General features: G+C 46.3%; 1 protein-coding gene across 1 annotated transcript; it reads left to right on the plus strand.

Moving 5' to 3' along the window:
* Positions 1–1,521: 1,521 nt before the first annotated feature.
* LOC117718442 (olfactory receptor 11A1-like) lies at positions 1,522–8,848 on the plus strand. Its single transcript, XM_076912020.1, has 2 exons — positions 1,522–1,809; positions 6,625–8,848. The coding sequence occupies exons 1-2, from the start codon at positions 1,687–1,689 to the stop codon at positions 7,561–7,563; spliced, it is 1,062 nt and encodes a 353-aa protein (XP_076768135.1). The 5' UTR covers positions 1,522–1,686; the 3' UTR covers positions 7,564–8,848.
* The last annotated feature ends 15,414 nt before the right edge of the window (positions 8,849–24,262 follow it).

Below are 24,262 nucleotides of genomic sequence, written 5' to 3' on the forward strand. Positions count from 1 at the left end.
GATGTTACAATACAGTTTATACAGAAACATGTTTTGACACTTGAAAACAACATAGAGATCATTCATCCTTTAAACTCACACATTTCAGAACACGTGCTAAAATTAAAACACACTCTTAGGCACAAGTTGGATATTTTTGTATCACTGTTATCATAAACTATAAGTCAATAAACACTGGTGTTCTTTTCTTTTCTTTGCAGAAAATACCCTAGCCCGTGTCTCCCTCGGGCTGCTCACAGAAGCCAAGGCCTGCATCTTTGTGTTGTATTCTTAGAGAAAACATGCAGGTCAACCTCCTTCCGTCGCTCTGTGCCCTCTGCCAACGTGAGATTACGTGCACAGTGCTTCCAGGAAGAAAGAGCTCCATCTGTTTTTAGGAAGCCCAGCCCCCAGCTGCAGGGCTCCTCCTCCTCATGCAGATCTTCCTCAAGTGGCAGGGACTCTGTTCTACAGGAAGTTGGGTTTCCTATTCACAAATCTCATTCTTTAGCTACGTGTTGTTGACTCCATGATTTTGAAGAAACCTGACTTGGTTCCTTTTTATATTAATCTATCAAATTAAACAGAACAGGTTGTCTTCAGAATTCTGTAGCCATTTCCCCTACCATCTTCCCTGATAAAAGATAAACAAGTACTGGGTTCCTAACCCACGCCAGACTGTTAACACAGCCCTTCTGGGCACACCTATACTGATCCATGCCAGAAGTGTAAGAGCGGAGTTCCTCTTAAGGCTCACAGTTCTTCTTAAGGCTCATTCTGAGAACTGATTTGTCACTGAACAAGTTAATGTGTGCCCTGTGAGGCATAAAGTATTTGATACATATTGGCTTTAATTGTTAGCTTTTCACTTATTTACTGTGCGTATATGTGTCTGTATGTGTGCCTATGTGTGTATGTGTCTGTGTGTGTATCTAACTATCTCTATCTATCTATCTGTCTATCGTGCATGGGCCTCTGTGTATATGTATCTGTGTGTTTGTATGTACCTCTGGGTGTATGTGTCTATGAGTATGTATGTCTGTATGTGTGCCTTTGTGTGAATCTCTTTATCCATTCATCTGTCTGTCTGTCTGTTTGCCTCTGTGTATATGCCTGTGTATGTATGCATGCATGCATGTATGTATGCATGTATAAATGTGGTGTTGTGTGTTTGTGTGTGTGTAAATGTTCATGCCATATGTATGTATGTATGTATGTATGTGTGTGTGTGTGTATGCATACATGTGGTGGTGGTGGTGTGTGTGTGTGTGTGTGTAAATATTTGTGCCATAGCACTGGTGTGGACGTTAAAGGATACTTGTGGGAGTTCATTCTCTCCTTCTACTGTGTAGATTCTGAGGAATAAACTCATATTGCCAGGCTTGGAGTAGAGCACCCTTACCTACTGAGCCATCCCACCAGCCTCCCCATTCTGTCTTGCCAGTCTTTCCAGAGCTCAGACACAGCTGGTTATTGCACTAAACAACGGTCCCTTGAGAGCTAAAGCATCCCCTAGAACCAAGGCACAGAAGTAACTGCTCCAGCTGGCACCAGGCTCCATCTCTACTCTGAGGAGGAGCTTCCCCAACCTTCAGACAGGAGGGATGCCACTGCTCTATAAAGGACAGCAGTGTCTGTGGCAGCACACACAGAACAGAGAGGAACCTCAGTCTTCTGTGAGCCCGTCTGGGACTCGGGGAGTCTGTGATGTGGAGGCTTCATGAGAGAGAAGCAGGAAGTCCTGGGGGTTATCTGCTGGCAGAAGAATTGAGTCCCAGGGTAAAGACAACCAGGAGAGCAGCAGTGGACTCCTCCAAGCATGAAGAACAGGTCAGCCCATCCTTCAGTGAGTCTGAATATCTAGAGTTCATCTGGTCCAATATTGCTCTCTGCTCAGAGCAGCCTGGCTCTGTCCCAACCTAAATAGACAGAGAAGGGAGCGTGCCATCTGCCTTCAGTTCCTGTATTTTTCTATGAGAGTTCAGTGGATGAGGCCTATCTGTGCCAACAGACTTGTAAAGGCCAGAGATGGAAACTCCATCCCCTCCACTCTGCCTCTGTGTCCTAATTCTGTAAACAGCAGTGGTTGTTCCCAACACACGTGGGTGCTCAGACTTCTCCCACCGCACCCTAGGTAGAAGTCTCAGTCTATATCTGCGCGTGTGTCGACTTAAATCTCTCCCCAGTTCTTTTGAGCACCTTGATCAACTGAGGGCAGCTTTTATGGTCTTCCATTGGTTGAACATTTCTACATCCTTCATTTAGTCTTCATGTTTAATCCTTCTCACATCCTAACTCATAATAATCAACAAACAGCCCCTGACAATCTTTAACTCTGTGTGTGTGTGTGTGTTTACGCACACAACTGCCTAGAACTCCATCTCCAAGGGATTTAATATTTCCAAGGGTCACAGAACTATTGGATCCCTTGGAGCTGGAGCTCAGGCAGTTGTGAGCCACCCAACATAGGTGCTCTGAGCCTACCTTGGGTCCTCTGCAAGAGTTTTGCTCTCAACTCCTGAGCCGTCTCTCCCCCAAAATCATTGCTTTACACAGCCACTCCGAAATCTGTTCTCACTGTTCCTGTACTTGTTCAAACCCATCATCAAGACAAACATGTCCACTTAAATATCCTTCTGGTCACCTCCTTTTTTCATGTTTCAAACTGCAAGGTTTCTTTGAGTTATGATTCTATTGCCTGTAACATTGGTTGCCCTTTATTTCATATTATCTGAACCTTTCTGAATCCTACATATTAATCATGTCTACTGAAGTTACTGATAAAACATGGGTACACGGTTTTAAACACCTTCTGCATAGTCTATGTTATTTTACTAAAATTAATATGTCCTTTTCTAGCGCTCTCTCTAACCTACTTAATTACTATCTCAGTAAATAACATTATGTAAGGTTTCTCATGGCAAGCATTACAAACCTCTTGGTGATTTTTTGGTGGGGGGTGGCAGTGAGACAGGGTTTCTTTGTGCATCCTTGGCTGTCCTGGAACTCACTCTGTTGACCAGGCTAGTCTTGAACTCAGAAATCCACCTGCCTCTGCCTCCTGAGTGCTGGGATTAAAGGCATACACCACCACCACCACCCAGCCTCTTGATGATTCCTTAAAAAACAACTATTCTATAAGGTATATATTTAAGAACTTCACCAGGAGGGCCAGGTATGGTGGCATTCAGGAGGCAAAGACAGGTGGATCTCTGTGAGTTTGAGACCAGACTGTATATACATGGTGAGTTTCAGGCCAGCCAAAGTTACAAAGTGAGACTCTGTCTCAAAAGATCAAAAAGAAAAACAAAAAAACAAAAAGAAAACAGAGAAGAGAAAAGAAAAACAATATCCCCAACACTAACAAGGTGCTGCACACTTGTAACCCCAGTACTTGGGAGGCTGAGATGGAAGGAGCATGAGCGTAAGTCTAGCCTGCACTATACAGTAAGTTCCAGGCAATAGTGAGCTACATAGCAAAACCAAGTCTCAAATAAGACAGCAACGGTGGGTCTGTAAATATGTCTCAGGGGTTAAGAGCAACTGTTGCTCTTGCAGAGGACCTGGCTTCAATTCCTAACACCCACTTAATGCTTTACAAGAATCCAAAACTCCAGTTCCAAAGGTTCTATGACCCTTCTGATCTCAGTGAGCACTAGGCACACACAAGGCATATTTATGCACACACACACACACACACACACAAAATAATCAGGCACATATATAAAAACTTTTAAAACAGCAACATTAAAAATACAATAATCTCACCAAAGGCCAACATTCACTAGTTGGTAAAGGCATTAGTAAAAAAAATAATTTTTTATCTAAAGCAGTGGTTCTCAACCTTCCTGACACTGTGACCCTTTAACACAGGTCCTCATGTTATAGTGACCCCCAACCATGAAATTATTTCTGTTGCTACTTTATATCTGTAATTTTGCTACTGTTATGGACTGTAATGTAAACATCTGTGCTTTTTGGTGCTCTTAGGTGACTCCTGTGCAAGGGTCTTCGACCTGAACCACAGGTTGAAAATCACTAACCTAAAGCATTAGTTCAGGGTACAGACTTGAGGAGTCTGTGATCAGTTCTTGGGTCAGTTTTCCTAGTCTGTTCCAACTCTCCAGCAAATCAAGTGTCCTGTTTGAGTTCCTTCCTGGATCCTTTAGAAGCCGTTACTACACAGAAGGTAAAATAAGAAATGTGTTCAGATTCGTAGAAAAGTGTCCCATGTGATCTGTCTTTTCACCCCCACGAGATTTGCATGTGTCTGCACGATGCAAGTCAACAGCACAGAAGAAAGGGGGGGGGGGCACACAAAAGCCATGTGCTCTTGCTGCTGTCCATTTTTGAACTTCAAAACTGTTGCCTCCATATCAAGTTGGATTTGATAGTTTCCTGTCCCCACCTCTGTTTGTCTGTCTGTCTGTCTGTCTCTTCGACTTTTGTATCTGCTCTCAATCTTAGCTCTACCTCTAACTCTGAGTGGCAGAATTCCAATATTTCCTTGGTTAGGAAAGGTCCTTCATCACCCGTTTAAATGCCTTTTTCCACCAGATATAGAGGCTGGTGCTGTAATTGCAGCATTTGAGAAGCTAAGACAAAAGAATCACCAGAAATCCAGCACCAGCCTGAACCACACAGTCAGTTCTGGGCCAGCCTGAGCTATGATGTGATGCTTAGTCTCAAATGACTGCCTCCTCTGACTCAAGTATTGATTGGTTTTTTGTTTTGTTTTGTTTTGTTTACTTTTTTTTTTTTTTTTTTTTTTTTTGGTTTTTCGAGACAGGGTTTCTCTGTATAGCCTTGGCTGTCCTGGAACTTGTTTACTTTTTTAATTGGATATTTTATTTATTTACATTTCAGATGCTATCCCCATTTCCCCCCACCCTCCCCCCACAAGACCAAGGACTTCCCCTCCCACTGATGCCCGACAAGGCCATCCTCCCCTACATATAGAGCTGGAGCCATGGGTCCCTCCCTATGTGCTCCCAGGCTGGTGGTTTAGGCCCTGGGAGCTCTGGTTGGTTGGTATTGTTGCTCTCCCTATGGGGCCTCAAACCCCTTCAGCTCCTCAGTCTTCTCTCTAACTCCTCCATTGGGAACCCCCATCAATTCACTGGTTAGCTGCAAGCATCTGACTATACTTTCTCCTGGCCGTTTGCCAGAATCCCACCTAGAGAATCATTTGTCCGTGTGCCGTATTCCTTCCACTGGAGCTAATCAAAAGTCCTCCTTGCTTGGTGTTAGTTCTGCAGTAAGAGGATAAACACCAGGGTTTCACATAATAAAAGACACCAGGACAGAGATCTCTAAAGCACTCAGGGATGGGTGAGATAAACTTGGCATTTGACCAGTGTGAGGAATACAAAGCAGAGAAATCAAAAAATAAGAAAATTAAACTCTGGCAACCGACCAGAGCCTTTAAAAAGTTTGTAAATAGCCTTGTCCAGGAAAAGAAATAACTTCCCAGGGCTGGAGAGATGGCTCAGTGGTTAAGAGCACTGACTGCTCTTCCAGAGGTCCTGAGTTTAATTCCCAGCAACCACATGGTGCCTCACAACCATCTGTAATGGGATCTCTTCTGGTGTCTGAAGACAGCTACAGTGTATTCACATTCATAAAAATAAATAAATAAATAAATAAATAAATAAATAAATAGCTTCCCGGGGAAGCAGGTTCTAGACTGACGACTCGGACCTAACTGCACCTCATGGAGTAGATGACTCAGGTGGTTTCTCTGGTTTTCCAAGTCTTCCTTCCCTCTTTCTCTCTTTCTCTCTTTCTCTCTTTCTCTCTTTCCTTCTCTTTCTTTCTTTCTTTCTTTCTTTCTCTCTTTCTTGTGTGTATGTCTGTGTCTGTGCGTGTGTGTATGTACATGCGTGTGGGTGTGTGTGTGCACGTGTGTGCATGTGTGCATGTGCACATGTGCCTGTGTGTGTGGGAGTCAGGGATACATGTTGGGGATCGTCCTCAATCACATTCCACCATTTTTGGGAAGCAGGGTCTCTCCCCGATCCTGGTGCTGGGGTTGCAGCTGTGCAGAGATGCACTTCTCTTTCACATGGATGCTGGGGATCAAACGACAAGCCGATCGAGCTGTCTCCCCACCCCACCAAGTCTGACCTTCCTAGAAAGAGAAATAGTCTCAAACGGGTTGCTGACTCCAGAAACACACACGACTTCCGAACAAGGCTTCATCTGCCATGGCAGGGATTCCCATCCTTCTAGAAAAGTGTGGGTCTCCTATTGGTACCCAGCCAGTATCACCTGGTAGATAGCTGGCTGTTGTGAAGCTCTCTCATGTGGTGTGCGTGTGTGTGTGTGTGTGTGTGTGTGTGTGTGTGTGTGTGTGTTTCCATCCCCCAAGACGATGCTTGGGGAAAGCACTATAGAACGGGGATATTATGCAGGAGATTTGGACCCAACCAAATGGACTCAAACCGTAATTCCATCAGAGAGATCTTGAATAACTCGTGTAAACCGCTGGGTTTTACTTTTTAAACTTTTAAACTTTTAAACTAACAGGAGACAGTAGAGCCTGTCTCTGATACTTGCTAAGATATGTAAATAGTAAGCCAGATATCGAGTGTGGCCCTGCTACACTAGCTCACTAATGGCTGTCTCCCTCTCTTCTGGGCTCAGATCTCCATGAGTAGTGTGAATGAGAACCAGACCACCTGGCTGACCCTAGTGGGCTTCGGGAAGCTGCAACACCTGGGCTTCCTCCCGTTTGCCTTCTTTCTAGCCATCTATGTGGCAACGGTTGGTGGCAATATCCTCATTGTGCTTGCTGTGGCCTCCAGTCGGACCCTCCACACACCCATGTACTTCTTCCTCTGCCATTTCTCCCTGCTGGAGATTGGCTATACATCCAACATCATGCCTCGGCTGTTACAGAGCTTCCTGGAAGGCGGGGACGTCATCTCATTGGTCAGCTGCCTCGCCCAGTTCTACGTGTTTGCCTCTCTGGCCGCAGCAGAGTGTCTCATGCTCTCAGCCATGTCCTATGACCGTTACTTGGCCATTTGCCATCCCCTTCATTACCCGGTTCTCATGAGCACCTGGTGCTGTGGTTGCCTAGCCACGGGTGCTTGGTTCAGTGGCTTCTTCTTCTCTGCCTTCACTCTGGCCTTGGCAGCCCCTCTGTCCCTCTGTCCCGGGCGCAGGGTGATTGATCACTACTTCTGTGACTTTGCTCCGGTTGTAGGGCTGTTCTGTGGAGAGGTGTGGGTCATGTGGGGGGCTGGCGTGAGCATCTCGGGCTGCCTCACGCTCGCCCCCTTCCTGTTGATCGTCGCTTCCTACGTCTTCATCCTGAGGGCTGTGCTGAGAATACCCTCGGGCCGCGGGAGGCAGAAAGCCTTCTCCACCTGCTCCTCCCACCTCAGTGTGGTTGCTGTGTTTTACGGCACCCTTATTGTGGTCTACGTGGCCCCAACAGATCACATGCCCCCCTTGCTCCGGAAGGCCTTCTCCGTCCTCTACACAGTGCTCACACCCATGCTCAACCCCATCATCTACAGTCTCAAGAATCAAGAGGTAAAATGGGCTCTGCATAGGCTCCGGAGGCGGCTCCTCTGAGAACATCCCCCGCTGAGGTGCCCAGGACAGCTATTAACTGGGCCTAAGCGGTGTGGACATTTCTTTCTTTCTTTCTTTCTTTCTTTCTTTCTTTCTTTCTTCCTTCCTTCCTTCCTTACTTCCTTTCTTTCTGTCTTTCTTTCTTTCTTTCTCTGCTTCTTTCTTTGTTTCTTTTTTTAAACAAATATTTACTCTTTTTTTTAAGATTTATTTATTTATTTATTTATGCATGAGTACATTGTCACTGTCTTCAGACACACCAGAAGAGGGCATCGGATTCCATTACAGATGGCTGTGAGCCACCATGTGGTTGCTGGGAATTGAACTCAGGACCTATGGAAGAGCAGTCAGTGCTCTTAACTGCTGAGCCATCTCTCCAGCCCCATGGACATTTCATAAACATTCATTTTGAATGAATTAATACTAAAATAAATGCAAAAGGGAGCTGAGTGGCAACCCCATAGGGAATATTTACAGTTTCTTTTTTTTAAGATTTATTTATTTATTAAAGATTTATTTATTTAGTTTTATGTATATGAGTACACTGTCGCTGTCTTCAGACACACCAGAAGAGGACATCAGGTCCCATTACAGATGGTGGTGAGCCACCATGTGGTTGCTGGGAATTGACCTCAGGACCTCTGAAAGAACAGTCAGTGTGTCAGTGCTCTTAACCACTGAGCCATCTCTCCAGCCCTACAGTTTCTTTATTATTTTATTTTGTTTATGTATGGGTGTCTTGCCTGCATGTGTGTCCGTGCACCACGTGTGCATGCCTGTTGCCTGGCACCATGGAGACCAGAAGAGAGTGTTGGATTCCTTGCAGCTAAATTTGTAGAGAGCTGTGAGCTGTCACTGTGAGATCAAGCCAGGAAAAACAGACCTCGCACATCAAAGGTTCTGTCTGCAGTTAAGACAGTTAAGAATAAATCCTAGCAGTGGTGGCACACACCTTTAATCCCAGCACTTGGGAGGCAGAGGCAGGCGGATTTCTGAGTTCAAGGCCAGCCTGGTCTACAGAGTGAGCTCCAGGACAGCCAGGGCTACACAGAGAAACCCTGTCTCAAAAAACCAAGGAAAAAAAAAAAAAAAAAAAAGAATAAATCCTAACCAAATGGTGGCGGCACACACCTTTAATCCCAGAACTCAGCAGGCAGAGGCAAGTGGGTCTCTGTGAGTTCAAGGCCAGCCTGGTCTACAGAGCTAGTTCCAGGACAGCCAGGGCTACACAGAGAAACCCTGTCTTGAAAAACAACAACAACAACAACAACAAAAAAAGGACTAAGTTTCTGTTTGTCCTGTGTTTGTTTGACCCATCCAAACCAGATGTGCTTGTCACATGTGGGTGGAAAGTACATAGGCAGAAACTACGTAAAAGTACACAGGCAGGGACTACATAAAAGTATACAAGTGTGCCCCTGATTGGACCTCATAGGAAATGCCTTATGGCTCATCCTTTATAAGTCTCAACAAACTGTGACTCATTACCATCTCCTGCAAAGCCTGGAACGGTCCTGGCCAGAGCTCATCCACCTGGCCAGTATTCAAGTAAAGCTTGCTTCAAATTTGGTTCAAAAATTGTGGAATTGGTCTTTCATGATTATCAGTTTTAACACCATGTAGGTTCTGAGAACTCAACTCAGGTCCTCTGGAAGAGCAGGCAGTGCTCTTAGCCGCTGAGCCACCTCTCCAGCCTCTACTTACAGATTCTTAATCCAAGGCCTCCGGGCCTAAGGTTGGAAGCAAAGGAAAGGAAGGGTTAATGTGTGCCAGAATTAAGATAATACTTCCTGCCAGGCTTCGAGCACTGTCTCAGAAATGAAGGACTAAATTGCTGAGCCCAAGTCCCTGGCGGTGCCACAGTGGCTGCATACAGTGGTTTGCCTTGGAAAATACAGGCCAGATAGAAGAGTCAAAAGCTCAAACTACTCAAGCCTAGAGCCCAGGAGACCAATCAGGCCTCTGCACGGGGAATCCCAGTTAGTCCTTGTAATTGGTGTTGGACCAATAAATAGTAAAGGAAGGAGGGAAGGGGGCAATTAAATGGGGAAAGACAGATAAGTTAAAGCCAGTAAGATAACTCTGACTCTCAGAAGTAGCTCTGCCTCTGTCAGAGCCTTTGAAGGCTTCAGGAGTGGCAAAAGCTAAGGAAAGCAGCATGTGCCCTTTGCCCCAGAGGTTTGGGCAGACTGGACAACACAGTAAAACTGCACCTCTTCAAAAACAAAAAGGCAAAACAGTCTCCCAGGCAGTGGTGGTGCACACCTTTAATCCCAGCACTCTGGAGGCAGGTGGATCTCTGAGTTCAAGGCCACCCTGATGTTACCCAGTGTGTTCCAGGACAGCCAGGGCTTAACAAAGAAACCCTGTCTCATAAAGGAGAATCAGACAAAAACGGTCTGAGGTGTGTCTTAATGATAGAGCAGGTGCCGAGCATGTATGAACCCCTTGGTTAAACCCCCAACACAGAAACACTTCGTATGATACATGATCTGACATAACTGTTCTCGCCAGGGAGCTGGGGTACAGCTGGATGGCTGTGCTTGCCAATCACACGCAAGGTGCTAGCTTCAAGCCCCAGTCCCAAAAAAAGGTCATTAACTACAACTAAAGACTCTGAGAAGTCAGACCTGCAGAATCTGGCTAGAAAGGGGGCCCAGGCCAAAGGACCGTCCTTAATAAACGTCAGGACTGATTCTCTCTGTAGGAAGAGAGCACCGTGCCCAGTGGTGAGGGGGGTTCAGTAGCAAAAGCAAGCAAGTAAAGTGGGGAATACAGATGTTCCCAGATGTGGACACATAGAACGGAAGGATAAGAAGGAAGAAATGTATGAGAAAGGGCAAATGAGGGTGTCTGAGGGTATTGGGGGTGTCTGAGGGCATTGGGGGTGTCTGCGGGTGTCTGTGGGTGTCTGAGGGCATTGGGGGTGTCTGAGGGCATTGGGGGTGTCTGCGGGTGTCTGTGGGTGTCTGAGGGCATTGGGGGTGTCTGCAGGTGTCTGTGGGTGTCTGAGGGCATTGGGGGTGTCTGCGGGTGTCTGTGGGTGTCTGAGGGCATTGGGGGTGTCTGAGGGCGTCTGAGGGCATTGGGAGTGTCTTCAGGTGTCTGAGAGCATCTGAGGGCATTGGGGGTGTCTGTGGGTGTCTGCGGGTATCTGCGGGAGTCTGAGGGCATTGGAGGTGTCTGAGGGCGTCTGAGGGCATTGGGGGTGTCTATGGGTGTCTGAGGGCATCTGAGGGCGTCTGAGCACATAGAGAATCTAGGACAGACAGTCTCCCTGCCAGGGCAGAAGAAAGGAAAATAATGAAAATTCTTCCATCCAGAAGACTGCTTGGGAAGTGGGTCAGACCTTAGCTGAATAGAAGTATTTGGAAATACCCAAAATATCTCTGTTAAGACTGGGAATGTCAGTCAGTGGTAGAGCAGTTGCTTAGTATGTGGGGGAAAAAAACCCTCTGTGGTATTTATTCTTTGCATTAAGATCAAAAGGAAAATCCAGTTGGGTAGTGGTAGCCCACACCTCTAATCCAGCAACCAGAGACAGGCTGATCTCTGTGAGATCTAGGCCAGCCTGGTCTACATAATAAATTCCAGGATACCTTGCTACATAGTGAGACCCTATCTCAAAAAAAAGGGGGCGGGGGGGAATCTTGTGTTGTATGTGAGTGTCCTAGTGTGATGGTTTGTATATGCTCACCCCAGGGAGTGGCACTATTAGGAGGTATGGCCCTGTTGGAGTAGGTGTGTCACTGTGGGTATGGGCTTTAAGACTCTCATCCTAACTGCCTGGAAGTCAGTATTCTGCTAACAGCCATCAGATGAAGATGTAGAACTCTCAGCTCCTCCTGCACCATGCCTACCTGGATGCTGCCATGTTCCTGCCTTGATGATAATGGACTGAACCTCTGAACCTATAAGCCAGCCCCAATTAAATGTTGTTCTTATAAGACTCGCCTTGGTTATGGTGTCTGTTCACAGCAATAAAACCTTAACTAAGACACCTAGAAAGAGGACAGGGACCGTGTAAAAGGAACAGAGAAATCCATGGGACAAAGGGTACAGTGTCATCCTCAGAATGTACCCTCACACTATGACACTATGCCCACACCTCTGTTTCTATCCCATGTAAATGTCACTGAGAGCCCAGGAGCCTGGATCCCAGGATCAGAACAAAGTGCACGGCTACCGTCAGCCACATAAATAAGAGCCGACTAAACCCCTCCTCTGCTCTCCCGGGCAGATTATTAGACTGTCTAGTAGATGTTAACTCTTTCCTGCCCACGACTTTCTTCCAAGATCACCTGAAGACTCAGTGAGAGCATCACAGGGGTCCTTTCCTTGACTAGGTCCTTGCAGCATGAAAACATGGTGTCCGACCATCCCCTCCTGTTGCTCGGAATGAACAGACTGAGGTGACATCAGGAAAATGATGGGTCACACCAGAAACCGGACCTGACTAGAGGTCAAACCCTAGAACCAAGGGTCAGAAAGGAGAAATAAAGATGTAAGAGAGACACAGAACAGGGACACACGGGACAGGGACACACAGAGAAGGACAGGGATGGTGAGAGAGAGCAGAGAATGTAGAGAGAAATGGAAACACACAGGAAAAGACAGGACAAGAGCGAAGGTTTAGGAACCTTGATTCTTCTGCTTGACCATGTGGTTGTTTTCCTCATGAGAAGGAAGCACACAGGTTTGTGTGGAATGTGTTAGAAATTGGTGGTGGGGACGGCTGCTGAAATGGTTCAACAGGTGGAACAGCCTGAAGATCCAAGTGCAATCACAGGGACCCACAAGGCAGAAGGAGAGAACTGACTCCTCGGCCTTCCCTTTGATCTTCACACAACACTGCACACACACATGTACACACATATACACACACTCAACACACCACACACACATGCATGCACATACTTCATACACACACCACACACACCTACACACACACATCACACACACCACACACATACACACACACACACACACCACATGCACACACATGCACAAACACATACAACAAACACATGCATACACATGCACACACATACATCACACACTCACACATTACGAACACACACACTACACACATACACTCACACACCACACACACAACACATGCACACAACACACTACATGCACACACACACACACCACATGCACACACATGCACAAACACATACAACAAACACACGCAAACACATGCACACACACACATGCACACTCATACACACACAAATTAAAATTTAATAAATTTTTTTAAAGATTTACCTATTTACACATATGAGTCTCTATTTGAATGCGTGCCTATAGGACAGAAGAGGTCATTAGATCCATGACAGATGGCTGTGAGCCACCATGCGGTTACTGGGAATTGAACTCAGAACCTCTGGAAGAGCAGTCAGTGCTCTTAACCGCTGAGCCATCTCTCCAGCCCATGTAATAAACATTTTTTGTTTTCATTTTTGTTTGTTTGTAGGTTTGTTTGTTTCTAAGCAAGGTTTCTCTGTATAACAGCCCTTGGTTGTCCTAGAACTTGCTTTGTAGACCAGGCTGGCCTTGAACTCATAGAGATTTGCCTGCCTCTGCCCCTCTGCCCCTCTGCCCCTCTGCCCCTCTGCCCCTCTGCCCCTCTGCCCCTCTGCCCCTCTCTGCCCCTCTGCCCCTCTCTGCCCCTCTGCCCCTCTGCCTCTCTGCCCCTCTGCCCCTCTGCCCCTCTGCCCCTCTGCCCCTCTGCCCCTCTGCCCCTCTGCCCCTCTGCCCCTCTGCCCCTCTGCCCCTCTGCCCCTCTGCCCCTCTCTGCCTTTCTCTCTGCTGAGTGCTGGAATTAAAGGCATGCATCACAATGCTGGACTCCATGTAATAAAGTTTTAATTGTTTCTTTCTGTGATTGCTAAAGACTACTGCTGGGACTTCTGCCCACTTATGCTCTGTCTCTAGATGTCCCTGGAACAACACACAAAAAGCAGTGACTGAAAAGATGCAGGATGACAACATTTAAAAGACTCACAAAATGTCTCAAAATAAGATAAACATGTCCATGGGCCACAGTGGAAGACACATTTAATGGACACCATGGGACTGCAGGAGCAAGGTGGAGCAGAATTGGAAGTCCCGCCCCTAGATGAAGAGCCATGCGTAGTTCCTGCGTCTAAATGAGACAGTCATTTTTGGTCAGTGATGCGTCTATTGGTAGGTCTCATGGACCGTCCTCCCGTGTGCGTGTCAGCAGCACTAATTGATCTCAGTGAGTAATAAAAACGTTTGTAAGGAGGGGGCATGTCTGCCTGCACACAGCCATGCTTCCCACCATGATGATAATGATGATAATGGACTGAACCTATGAACTGTAAGCCAGCCCCGATTAAATGTTTTCCTTTGTGTGAGTTGCTGTGGTCACGGTGTCTCTTCACAGCAATAAGACCCTGACTAAGACAGACAGTAAAAGGACTTCAGTTGACAACATGAGTCCAATCTGAGCCAAACAGAGCCAGACAGTACTCAGTGGTACTGTGTGACCTGATGGCTTTGCGCACACACACTGTGTATTCAAAACCAGGCTTTGGGCCAGAAAGATGGCTAGGGGGAAAGGCAATTGATTCCTATCCTGAATTGATAAAATCTGAGGTCAATCCCCATACAGCAGAAGGAGCAAACCAACCCCTGAACATTGTCCTCTGATCTCCACATTTGCACAGTGCCAGAGGCCAGAGGAGGCCAGAAGAGGCCAGAGGAGGCCAGAGGAGGCCAGAAGAGGCCAGAGGAGGCCAGAGGAGGCCAGAAGAGGCCAGAGGAGGCCAGAGGAGGCCAGAAGAGGCCAGAGGAGGCCAGAGGAGGCCAGAAGAGGCCAGAGGAGGCCAGAGGAGGCCAGAAGAGGGCCTGGAACTCCTGGAACTGAAGTTCCAGGGGGTTTTGAACTTCTGCGTGGATTCTGAGTATCAACATGCGTCATCTGTGAGAATAGCCAACATTCTTAACCGCTGAGCTATTTCTCCGTCCCTTGGCCATAATGATTTTTAAAACACAATATTAAGTCAAAGAATGTAACAAAGAATACACTACCAGAAGCACCTGGGATTCACACTTGATTTTGAATTAATCTTTTATTGTCCTGCATTCAGAGTCAAATTTTTCATGATCCCCACATTCATTTCACATTCACACATGATCCCATGGGAGGTGTGTTATCGAAGTACCTGGGAACTACACGTAGACCACCACCAAAGACATTGCCCTTGCTGGTCAGGGACTAGAGTTTGTCTCCTTTAATCCCTGATGAAACAGACCCCGAGGAAGAGGGAGGGACTGGGCACCCTGACCCCACACATACATACTATGAGGGTCAGAGGCAGATCTTTGACCTAGATATGAACAATCCCTTTCCCAGCCTGACTTCCTCTTCCTCTCTTGCTGGGTCAGGCTCTCTAGCCTTAGGATTTCATATGAACCCTTTCCTCTTGGCTCAACCGCAGCGAGTCCTTGTCTTATGCTGACGTGGAAACTTTCGTCCAAAACAAATCATCTCCCAGGGAGTCCAGAAGGATAAGGAACAAAGGCAGGAGTGTTAAAAATAAAATATTAAATCCAAGTTTTCCTTTCCCAGCCCTGACTCCTGGAGTGACGACTCTGAGAATAAATATTTATTTATAAATGCCTAGGGGCACCGGCTGCTCATTTAGACGTCCTGAGTTCAATTCCCAGCAACCACATGGTGAGATTTGGGGTTCTATAATGAGATCTGAGGCTCTCTTCTGGCCTGCAGGCATACATGCAGACAGAATGCTGTATACATAATGAATGAATGAATGAATGAATGAATGCCTAGGCCATCTTTGACTTATTCCCTGAGTAGCTCTTAAATTTATTTGACTCATTCAAATAAATTTAATTTGAAGTAGACACTCTGTGTCTACCACTTGGTTAGTGACTGCTCCTCAGTCCAGCCCTCTTCTTCCTTCTGTCTCCTCAGCATCTCCCTCAGCGTCTCTCTGAGTTTATCTACCTGATGTTTTACATCTCTCGTGGCTCTCACCCAGTCTCTCTTTTATCCCTCACTATTACCCAGAATCTGAATCCTCTCTCTTCCTGCCAGTGTCCCACCTCCTACTTTCTGCCTTAGTTCATTGGCCATCGGCTTTTTTATTGACAGGTGATATTTATAAGTATAAGAGATTCTCTCTACACAGCACGATGCCCCTGTTCAGGTTATACTTGTGTCTGAGCTGTAGGGGCTTCTCAGAACCTTACGGTGCTGTCTACAGTGGAGCATTCACACCACCATGACCTTCTGCTCAGGGTCCCCTATGTCACTGTCAAGATCATCACATTTCAAAAAGTCAGAAGAACTTTGATGCAGGAAGCAGTGTTATTGACTGCTGTTCTCTCCAAAAGGGTTTTACAAGTCCTGTATATCCATGCACATAACATATGCCCAATGTAAAGATTAGGCCTTCTTTCCTGTGAGAGTCAAGGATAAGATTGCTCACAGCTAAGGAATCTGTATCAAGACCTGGCCCAGATACAGAAAAAGGAATAAAAATGTGGATTAATGAATTGAGAAAATAGACTTTAAGTCATGTTCAGAAACAAAATGTCTACCATGAAGAAGGTACTTTGAAAGGTACAGCCTGGATGACTAAAGTCCCCATGTCAAGCACTTGATCTCTCCAAAACTGTTTTCTATAGTTGCTGTAATTTAGGGTTCTGGAGTTTTTATTTTTATTCTTTTCTAGTTATGTTGTAGGTGCAGGGGGTTGGTATGTACACATTTGTGCAGGTGCCAGCAGAGGCCAGAGTTATTCATTCTCCTGGAGCTGGTGTCTGTCACAGGCAGTTGTGAGTCACCTGACATGGGTGCTGGGAACCAAATCTCAGTCCTCTGGAGGAGCAGTGAGTGCTTTTAAACTCTGATCTATCTCTCTGGCCTCTCCAAGACTGGCTGTTATTCTAATCTCCTCTCCCTACCAAGTGGCCAACTGGAAATCCTAGATTTGAGATGAGACAGAAAATCAGTCTGGTCATCTCTCTAACAGTGAGAATAACTTCATGATATCCCTTGAAGGTAGTTGGCTATTGCATACAAATAACGGACCTTCGGCATTCCTGAGGACGGAACAGCCTGTGAGCTATTTCTCCCAGATACCTCAGCTACTAAAAACCTTCTTGGAGGAAGAATGTGAAGTAGAGGAGGGAGCTCACTTCAAGTCTGGCACTGTGTTCAGTGCTTTGTGCTACTCCACTTAATTCACAAAAGCCCCAGGAAGGAAATACTATTATTGCTGTAGTTTGTATCTGGGATGTTTCAATGGCCCATGATTTTAAGCCTTTGTTCCTGGGCAATAGTGCTATCAGGAAATGAAAAAGTCTTTAAGAGATGGCCCTACTCACAATCAAGAGTGTTTGCACAGCAGGGGTCTGTGTCAAAGTCCATCCTCTGTGTTACCACAAAGGCCACACAGACATCCCTGGCCTTAGCTGCCACCTAAGGACATGTTGATGTTCAAGGCTGTGCAGAGCACACACACACACACACACACACACACACACATACACACCTACCTGAGCAGCACTGCAGAGCCGGCACCGGTGGTGAGGGCTCAGTGAACCAGTCTTAAGCCCTAGAGGGGCAGGAGAGCTGGTCCTGCCTCTTGCTAGCCGCTACTGGCAGGAGACCTGGCCCTACCCTTCACCTAGAGAAAGCAGGAAAGCTGGCCTTGGTGGCACAGGGGCAGGAGAGCTGATGGGCAGAGCAACTCAGCTTCCACCTAGACCCAGATCCAGGGCTCTGAGTTGGCCAACCCCAACATACACCCCATCTATGAACTGCTGGAGTGTGTGAAGGGGCTGGACCTGCAGATCCAAAGCTGCGAGATCTCCATGACACAGGGCAACAACAGGTAACTGCACTGGCTGGTTTTGTGCGTCAACTTGACACAGGCTGGAGTTATCACAGAGAAAGGAGCCTCCCTTGAGGAAATGCCTCCATGAGATCCAGCTGTAAGGCATTTTCTCAATTAGTGATCAAGGATGGGAGGGCCCATTGTGGGTGGTGCCATCCCTGGGCTGGTAGTCCTGGGTTCTATAAGAAAGCAAGCTGAGCAAGCCAGGGGAAGCAAGCCAGTAAGTAACATCCCTCCATGGCCTCTGCATCAGCTCCTGCTTCCTGCTCTGTGTGAGTTCCAGTCCTGACTTCCTTTTGTGATGAACAGCAATGTGGAAGTGTAAGCTGAATTAACCCTTTCCTCCCCAACTTGCTTCTTGGTCTTGCTTCTTACTTGTTTTGTGAAGGAATAGAAATCCTGACTAAGACAAATTGGTACCAGCATAGTGGGGCATTCCTGTGACAACCTGACCATGTTTGAGGAGGACTGTGGAAGGACTTTGGAACTTTGGACTAGAAGAGCCATTGGGTATTAAGAGCTCTGTGGGACGTTCTGTAGGAGTTTGGAAGATAATGTTGAGAACAGTGCAAATGATGGAGACCTGGCTTGTGAAATTTCAGAGGGAAGATTAAAGACTTATCAGGGCTGTTGCTGTTATGATTGTGAAGCTTCTGTGGTTTTGGTTAGCTGGGGCAGAAGAATCAGCTGGGATTAACAAGATACCAGAACTACTAAAGCGAAACCTTTGCATTACTGGGACTATTGATGCTGGTTAGCTGGAGCTAAGAAATTAGTGGTGATTAAGAAGAGACCAGCATCAATGAGGTAAAATCTCCTTGGAAGTATTTTTTGAGAGCACAAAGAGGCTGTGTTCCAAAGATAGCCAAGGTTGTACCTCATGCTGCAGCTGGACTTGGTAATGTGTAAGAGTCACCCAGGTGATACTGGTTTTGAAGACTGAAGGGGTCATGAAGAGCAGCTGAGGCTTGGCACTGTGAGAGGCCATGGAAGGTCATTGGTAAAGGTGCAGCCTCAGTTGCAATCGATGGCCAAGGACTAAAGGGGTCATGCAAAGGAGTTGAGAGTTGGCATCATGAAGAGAGCCCTATTGGTGGAGCCTAGTTACAGAGGAAGATAGCAGTGTTTTGGAGATGCCAGTACCATGGGATGACCACCAAGAACATCACCATCAGTGGAGTACAGGCAGCTGGAGCCTAGAAGACAAGGTGTGTGCTACAAAGGGCAGAGTCGGAGAAGTGACCGAAGCCCTTGAAAAAGCCCCCTCCAAGAGCATTGGATACTGTTTGTTTGTTTGTTTGTTTGTTTGTTTTGAGACAGGGTTTCTCTGTGTAGCCTTGCCTATGCTGGAACTCACCCTGTAGACCAGGCTGGCCTCAAACTCGGAGATCTGCGTTTCACTCTGGAAAGTGGCCTCTGTTGTCAGCAGACACATATGAAGTGAATATGAATGACACTCCCATTTAACCCCCTGGAACATCCTTCTAACATTTGACAAAGCACTGCTAGAAGCTAACTTTATGGCCGGGCGGTGATGGCACAGGCTCTTAATCCCAGTTCTTGGGAGGCAGAGGCAAGTTGATCTCTATGAGTTCAAGGACAACCTGGTCTACAGATAAAGTTCCAGGACAGCCAAAACTACACAGAGAAACCCTGTCTTAAGAAGAGGAGGAGGAGGAGGAGGAGGAGGAGGAGGAGGAGGAGGAGGAGGAGGAGGAGGAGGAGGAGGAGGAAGAGGAGGAAGAGGAGGAAGAGGAGGAAGAGGAAGAGGAAGTAGCCAAATCTTGCTGGGTGTGGTTGTACACACCCACAGTCCTAGCACTTGGGAGCCTGGGGCAAGAGGATTGGCACCTCTATCTCTCACAGAGATAGAACAAATTATTCCTAAATCTCTACCTCCTCCCTCTGTCATGTGATCTTCCCATCACTGCAATGGACAAAATCTATTTTCTGCATTACATGAAGCTTTGGCCATATGACTTGCTTTGACCAGCAGAGAATGTCAGTAGACGTGATACCAGGAGGAACTAGAAATGTGTTTACATAGCCTTGTCTGAGTTTTGTTCAACTATGATTACAGAAGAGAATGTGCCACAGAAAAAGAGGTGTAGCCTCATACACAGCCCCATACTCCAGAACTAAACCTGAGGCACAGGCCTGATCTCAGCCCAGATCCCCCTGTAGCGGCAGATCTTTAGACCACAACCTGCCAGACCCAAGAGCCAGAAAATACCAGATGCTGTAAGCCACTAAGTTTGGCTGTTGGAGGAATTCACAACCCAGCAAAGAAACTATATACTGAAACTTTTTCATTTCTCAGAGCAGGGTTCTTTGTGTCTTCTCCCTTATTCCGTTGTGTGTACGACATTTATGTATAGGTCATATACATATATGCACACATAAGTCAGGCCTCCCATTCCACGTGTGTATAGGATTGGAAGGTGAACTGCCTCAGTTTCCTTTCTGTGCACAGCGACACCCCTGGGCAGGCCTCAGCAGGCTGGTCGAGCCATAGGGTGCAAGCCAGGAGGCAGAGTTCCTCTGTACTCTCTGCTTCAGCTCTCGCCTTGGTTTTCCTCCATGATGAACTGCCACTTGTAAGTCAAGTAAAACCGTTTCCATAGTTGATTCTGGTCCTGGGGTTTATCACAGCAACAGAAAGCAAACGAGGACAGCCTACCTCCTGAGTTTGTACACACATGGACCGGGGATGGCTCACTGGTGACTACCATCTACAGAGCCCTAAGTGCAGCCCACTCACTATTGGGGTTACCGTGCTTTGAATAAGAATGGCCCTCATAGGCTCATGGTTTTGAATACTTGGTCACCAGGGAGTGGCACTATTTGAAAGGATTTTGAGGTGCCCTTGTTGGGAGAAGTGTGTCACTGGGGATGGGCGTTGAGGTTCATGGGCCCAAACAGGCACAGTGGTTCCCCCTCTTCCTGCTGCCTCTGGATCCAGATGTAGAATTCTTGACTTCTGCAGCATCCTGTCTGCCTACATGCCGCCATGCTCCCCACCATGATAATAATTGATTAAACTCTGGAACTGTAAGCCAGCCCCAGTTAAACGCTTTCCTTTATGAGACTTGCTGTGGTCATGGTGTCTCTTCAGAGCAACAGACTCAGATGGGGATGAATCACTTTCCTGTGGGGACTTGGTTCTGGGGAACCTATCTCTTAGGAGCCCATACCTTGTATTATCATATCTTTTACTGGTCTCAAGGCTCTTGTGACTCTGTTGTCAGGGGACTAATACATGACCCCTTCTTTGGTACAGACAAACCAGATAAAAACCTTGAAGTTGTTTATCCATCTCTATGGCTTTTAGGGAAGTTCCCAGAATAAATAAATAAATAAATAAATAAATAAATAAATAGGAGAATCAGAAGCTAGCATGATTATAGATAGATAGATAGGCAGACAGATAGATGGTAGAGATAGGTGGATATTATTGGTAGATAGGTGAATAATAGATGATAGATCAATAGATAAATGATATGTAGATAGGTAGATAAATGATAAATATATCTTAGAATGACAGATAGATATAGATTAGATATAGATTAGATATAGATAGATATAGACAAAGACATAGATAAAGATATAGATAGAGAGGGGGCTGGAGAGATGGCTCAGCGGCTAAGAGCACTGCTTGTTCTTCCAGAGGTCCTGAGTTCAATTCCCAGCAACCACATGGTGGCTCACAACCATCTGTAATGGGATCTGGCGCCCTCTTCTGGTGTGTCTGAAGACAGCTACAGTGTATTCATTATATATATAAAATAAATAAATAAAATATTAAAAAAAAGATATAGATAGAGGATAACAGAGGTGTATAATTATATAGATATCAGTATAATGGTACGAAGTGACCACCTTGGGCCTTTCCCAGGACACCAAATTCCCCGTTTCCAAACAGCAGCAAATAGTAGGGCTACATAAATATTCCTGGGGTAACACTACATAAATATTCCTAGGATAACACGATATAACAAATGTCCCCCACCCCACATGACAGTGCAGGGGCAGATTCTCTGTAAAACAGGCTTTCGCCGAATACCACTCAGACCACACGGGGGCGCTGTCGGGTTGTGTTTTGCCCATATTTCATCATCTTGTCTGCCAAGCAACCAATACTGGCTGGCACACACAGATCACTCCTCTTTAGGGTTGGCAGCCTTTGTGGGGAGGGATGGCTAAGACCCGAAATGTAAACACATTTAAAAAGTTAGGTGTTTCTGAACAGCCAGCCTCGGTCGGTCCCACGAACATCAGCATCTGCAATGCAAGCAGCGTCAGGTCTGGGGGTTGGGGGAGCACCCCACGGCTAGGTCCACAGAAGCCGACTGTTTCCAGTCCCTGTCGACCCCATGTGCTGTGCTGCACATCAACGGTGGTCCCTAGAGGAACTGTTTACAATGGGAAGCCTGGCGCACTTTTAGCTCTCAGACTATCTGCATTGTAGAGTTGTGTTTACTAACCAGCTCTGACATTTCGCCAGCATCTGCTCATAATAAATGCATCCCAGCTGTCACCTGGCTCATTAGCAAGTGTTATCCCTGATGCTGTGGCCCCAGGACCTGTAAGCTTTGCTTTAAAGACTAGGTTATAATGAAGGCTAATTTTTCCTCCTCCACAGTCAGCAGGACACTTCACTATCTGCCGGTCCCAGAGACTCAGTAACCAGGTCGAAAGCAACACCCCTGGGCCTTCTCTTGCTTTCCAAATAAGGATTGTAGCACATTTATTCTGTGGTTGTTCTCTGCTCCCGAAACGGACAACTTTGGCCCAGGAAAGAATACTTTCCCTATTTCCCTGGCCTGGAATACAGCATGGTGGGACTTGCTCAAAGTCTGTTTTATTTTTTACTTTAAAAGGGGGGCGGAGATCTTAATAAATTCATTCTCTAAAGCACAAGCTTTAGAGCTTTTCGTTTCTCTCTCGTTTCCCATTTTGTAAGCTTCGGCTTCTCAGCACATTATCTTGAGAATGCAGATTCTGTACTTCCATGGATGGGCTTGCATTGCTCTCTTCCCCCAGCACTGGGGATAAACCCTTAGCATGCACTGGAGATAGACCCTTAGCATGCACTGGGGATAGACCCTTAGCGTGCACACAGGTTAGTATGTGCTCTGTCTCTGAGCTACAGGCACAATCAGTCCTTGAGTTGGACTTATGAACACGCTTCCGACACCCTTATTTTGTGATTATTTACCACAAATAGAAATTTAAGTGGGGCTTCCTGGCCTTAGAGATAATGAAAGACTTTTTTTTTTTCTTTTTCCTTTTGAAACAGGGTTTCTCTGTGAAGTCCTGGCTGTCTTGGAACTTGCTCTGTAAAGCAGGTTTGCCTGGAACTCAGAGATCTGCCTGCCTCTGTCTCCTGAATGATGGGACTAACGGTGCCCATGATGAAGGAAATTTGGTTCACTCAGAAAACGATCCAACCATTAACTGACAGAATTAAGATTATCTTTTTCTAAGACTTATTTATTTATTTATTATGTATATAATATTCTGCCTACATGTATGCTTGCATGCCAGAAGAGAGCAAAGATCTCATTACAGATGGTTGTGAGCCACCATGTGGTTGCTGGGAATTAAACTCAGGACTACTGGAAAAGCAGCCAATGCTCTTAACTTCTGAGCCATCTCTCCAGCCTCAATTCTTTTTTTGTTTTTGTTTTTTGTTTTGTTTTTGTTTTTCGAGACAGGGTTTCTCTGTGTAGCCCTGGCTGTCCTGGAACTCACTCTGTAGACCAGGCTGGCCTCGAACTCAGAAATCCGGCTGCCTCTGCCTCCCAAGTGCTGGGATTAAAGGCGTGTGCCACCACCGTCCAGCCCAGAATTCAATTCTTATTCAAAATTTAATCTAATTACTTTCTTCTCCCTATATAAATCCACCAATGTTGAGTTTACATATTATTGTAGATGTTAATTGTGAACTTACAAAATAAAAATATTATGGTTGGTTTTAATGTCAACTTGTCACAGGTTACAATCACCTGAATAGGGAGCCTCACCTGAAGAAGTGTTCTGAAGAAGTTGATCTGACTGGTGTGGAAAGACCCACCCTGATTGTGGGTAGGCCTGGTAGCAGCTCAGATAGGAAGGTTATTTGGGTCGGACATTATCTGGACTTTTGTTCTAGTGGCCTTCCTTCTTGCCCATAATTTTGTTTGCCAGGGTTACTGATGATGGTGGTTCTTTCTCTGATGTCAAAATCAGCATTTCCAAGTTGTTATCAAGACTAGGTACCAAAGGCTCCCCAGGAACCTCAAGTCTTCTGCCTGCCAGCTCAATGCTAAGCCACCCTGCCTTGGGGGTGGAGCAAATCAGCTGTTGGACTGCTTGCCCCAGTGAGACCATTCCTGAGAGACTACCGGAAGCAGGCAGCCCCAAGGACCAAGCAGCTCTCAGGTGCGTCCCAGCTCTCTGGTGGGATTCTGCTTTTGTTACTGTTTAAAATTGGGAAGGCATGTGCAAAGAGGATGACGCACAAAGGACTTAGTCACGCTTGTGAAATACGAACAGGTCAGGAGAGAAAAGGCTGGAGACAGATGGTGCGGTCACTGTCGCCCACAGCAAAAAGTCACCCTCTGCATTCCTTGGCAGATGTGGCAGGAAGCACGGGGCTTCCTAGCTGCTCTGTTCAGGTTCTTGGAATGTTCTAAGTGTTAAAAATATGTAGATGGAAATTTTGAAGACACAGCCATAACAAAAGGCCATTACGAAAGAGGAATGGAAACCTAGATTTCTCACTAAGAGGAAACAGAAATGAAGTTTGTGCCAGGGCT

The sequence above is a fragment of the Arvicanthis niloticus genome, chromosome 13 (assembly GCF_011762505.2).
Source record: "Arvicanthis niloticus isolate mArvNil1 chromosome 13, mArvNil1.pat.X, whole genome shotgun sequence".
NCBI lineage: Eukaryota > Metazoa > Chordata > Mammalia > Rodentia > Muridae > Arvicanthis > Arvicanthis niloticus.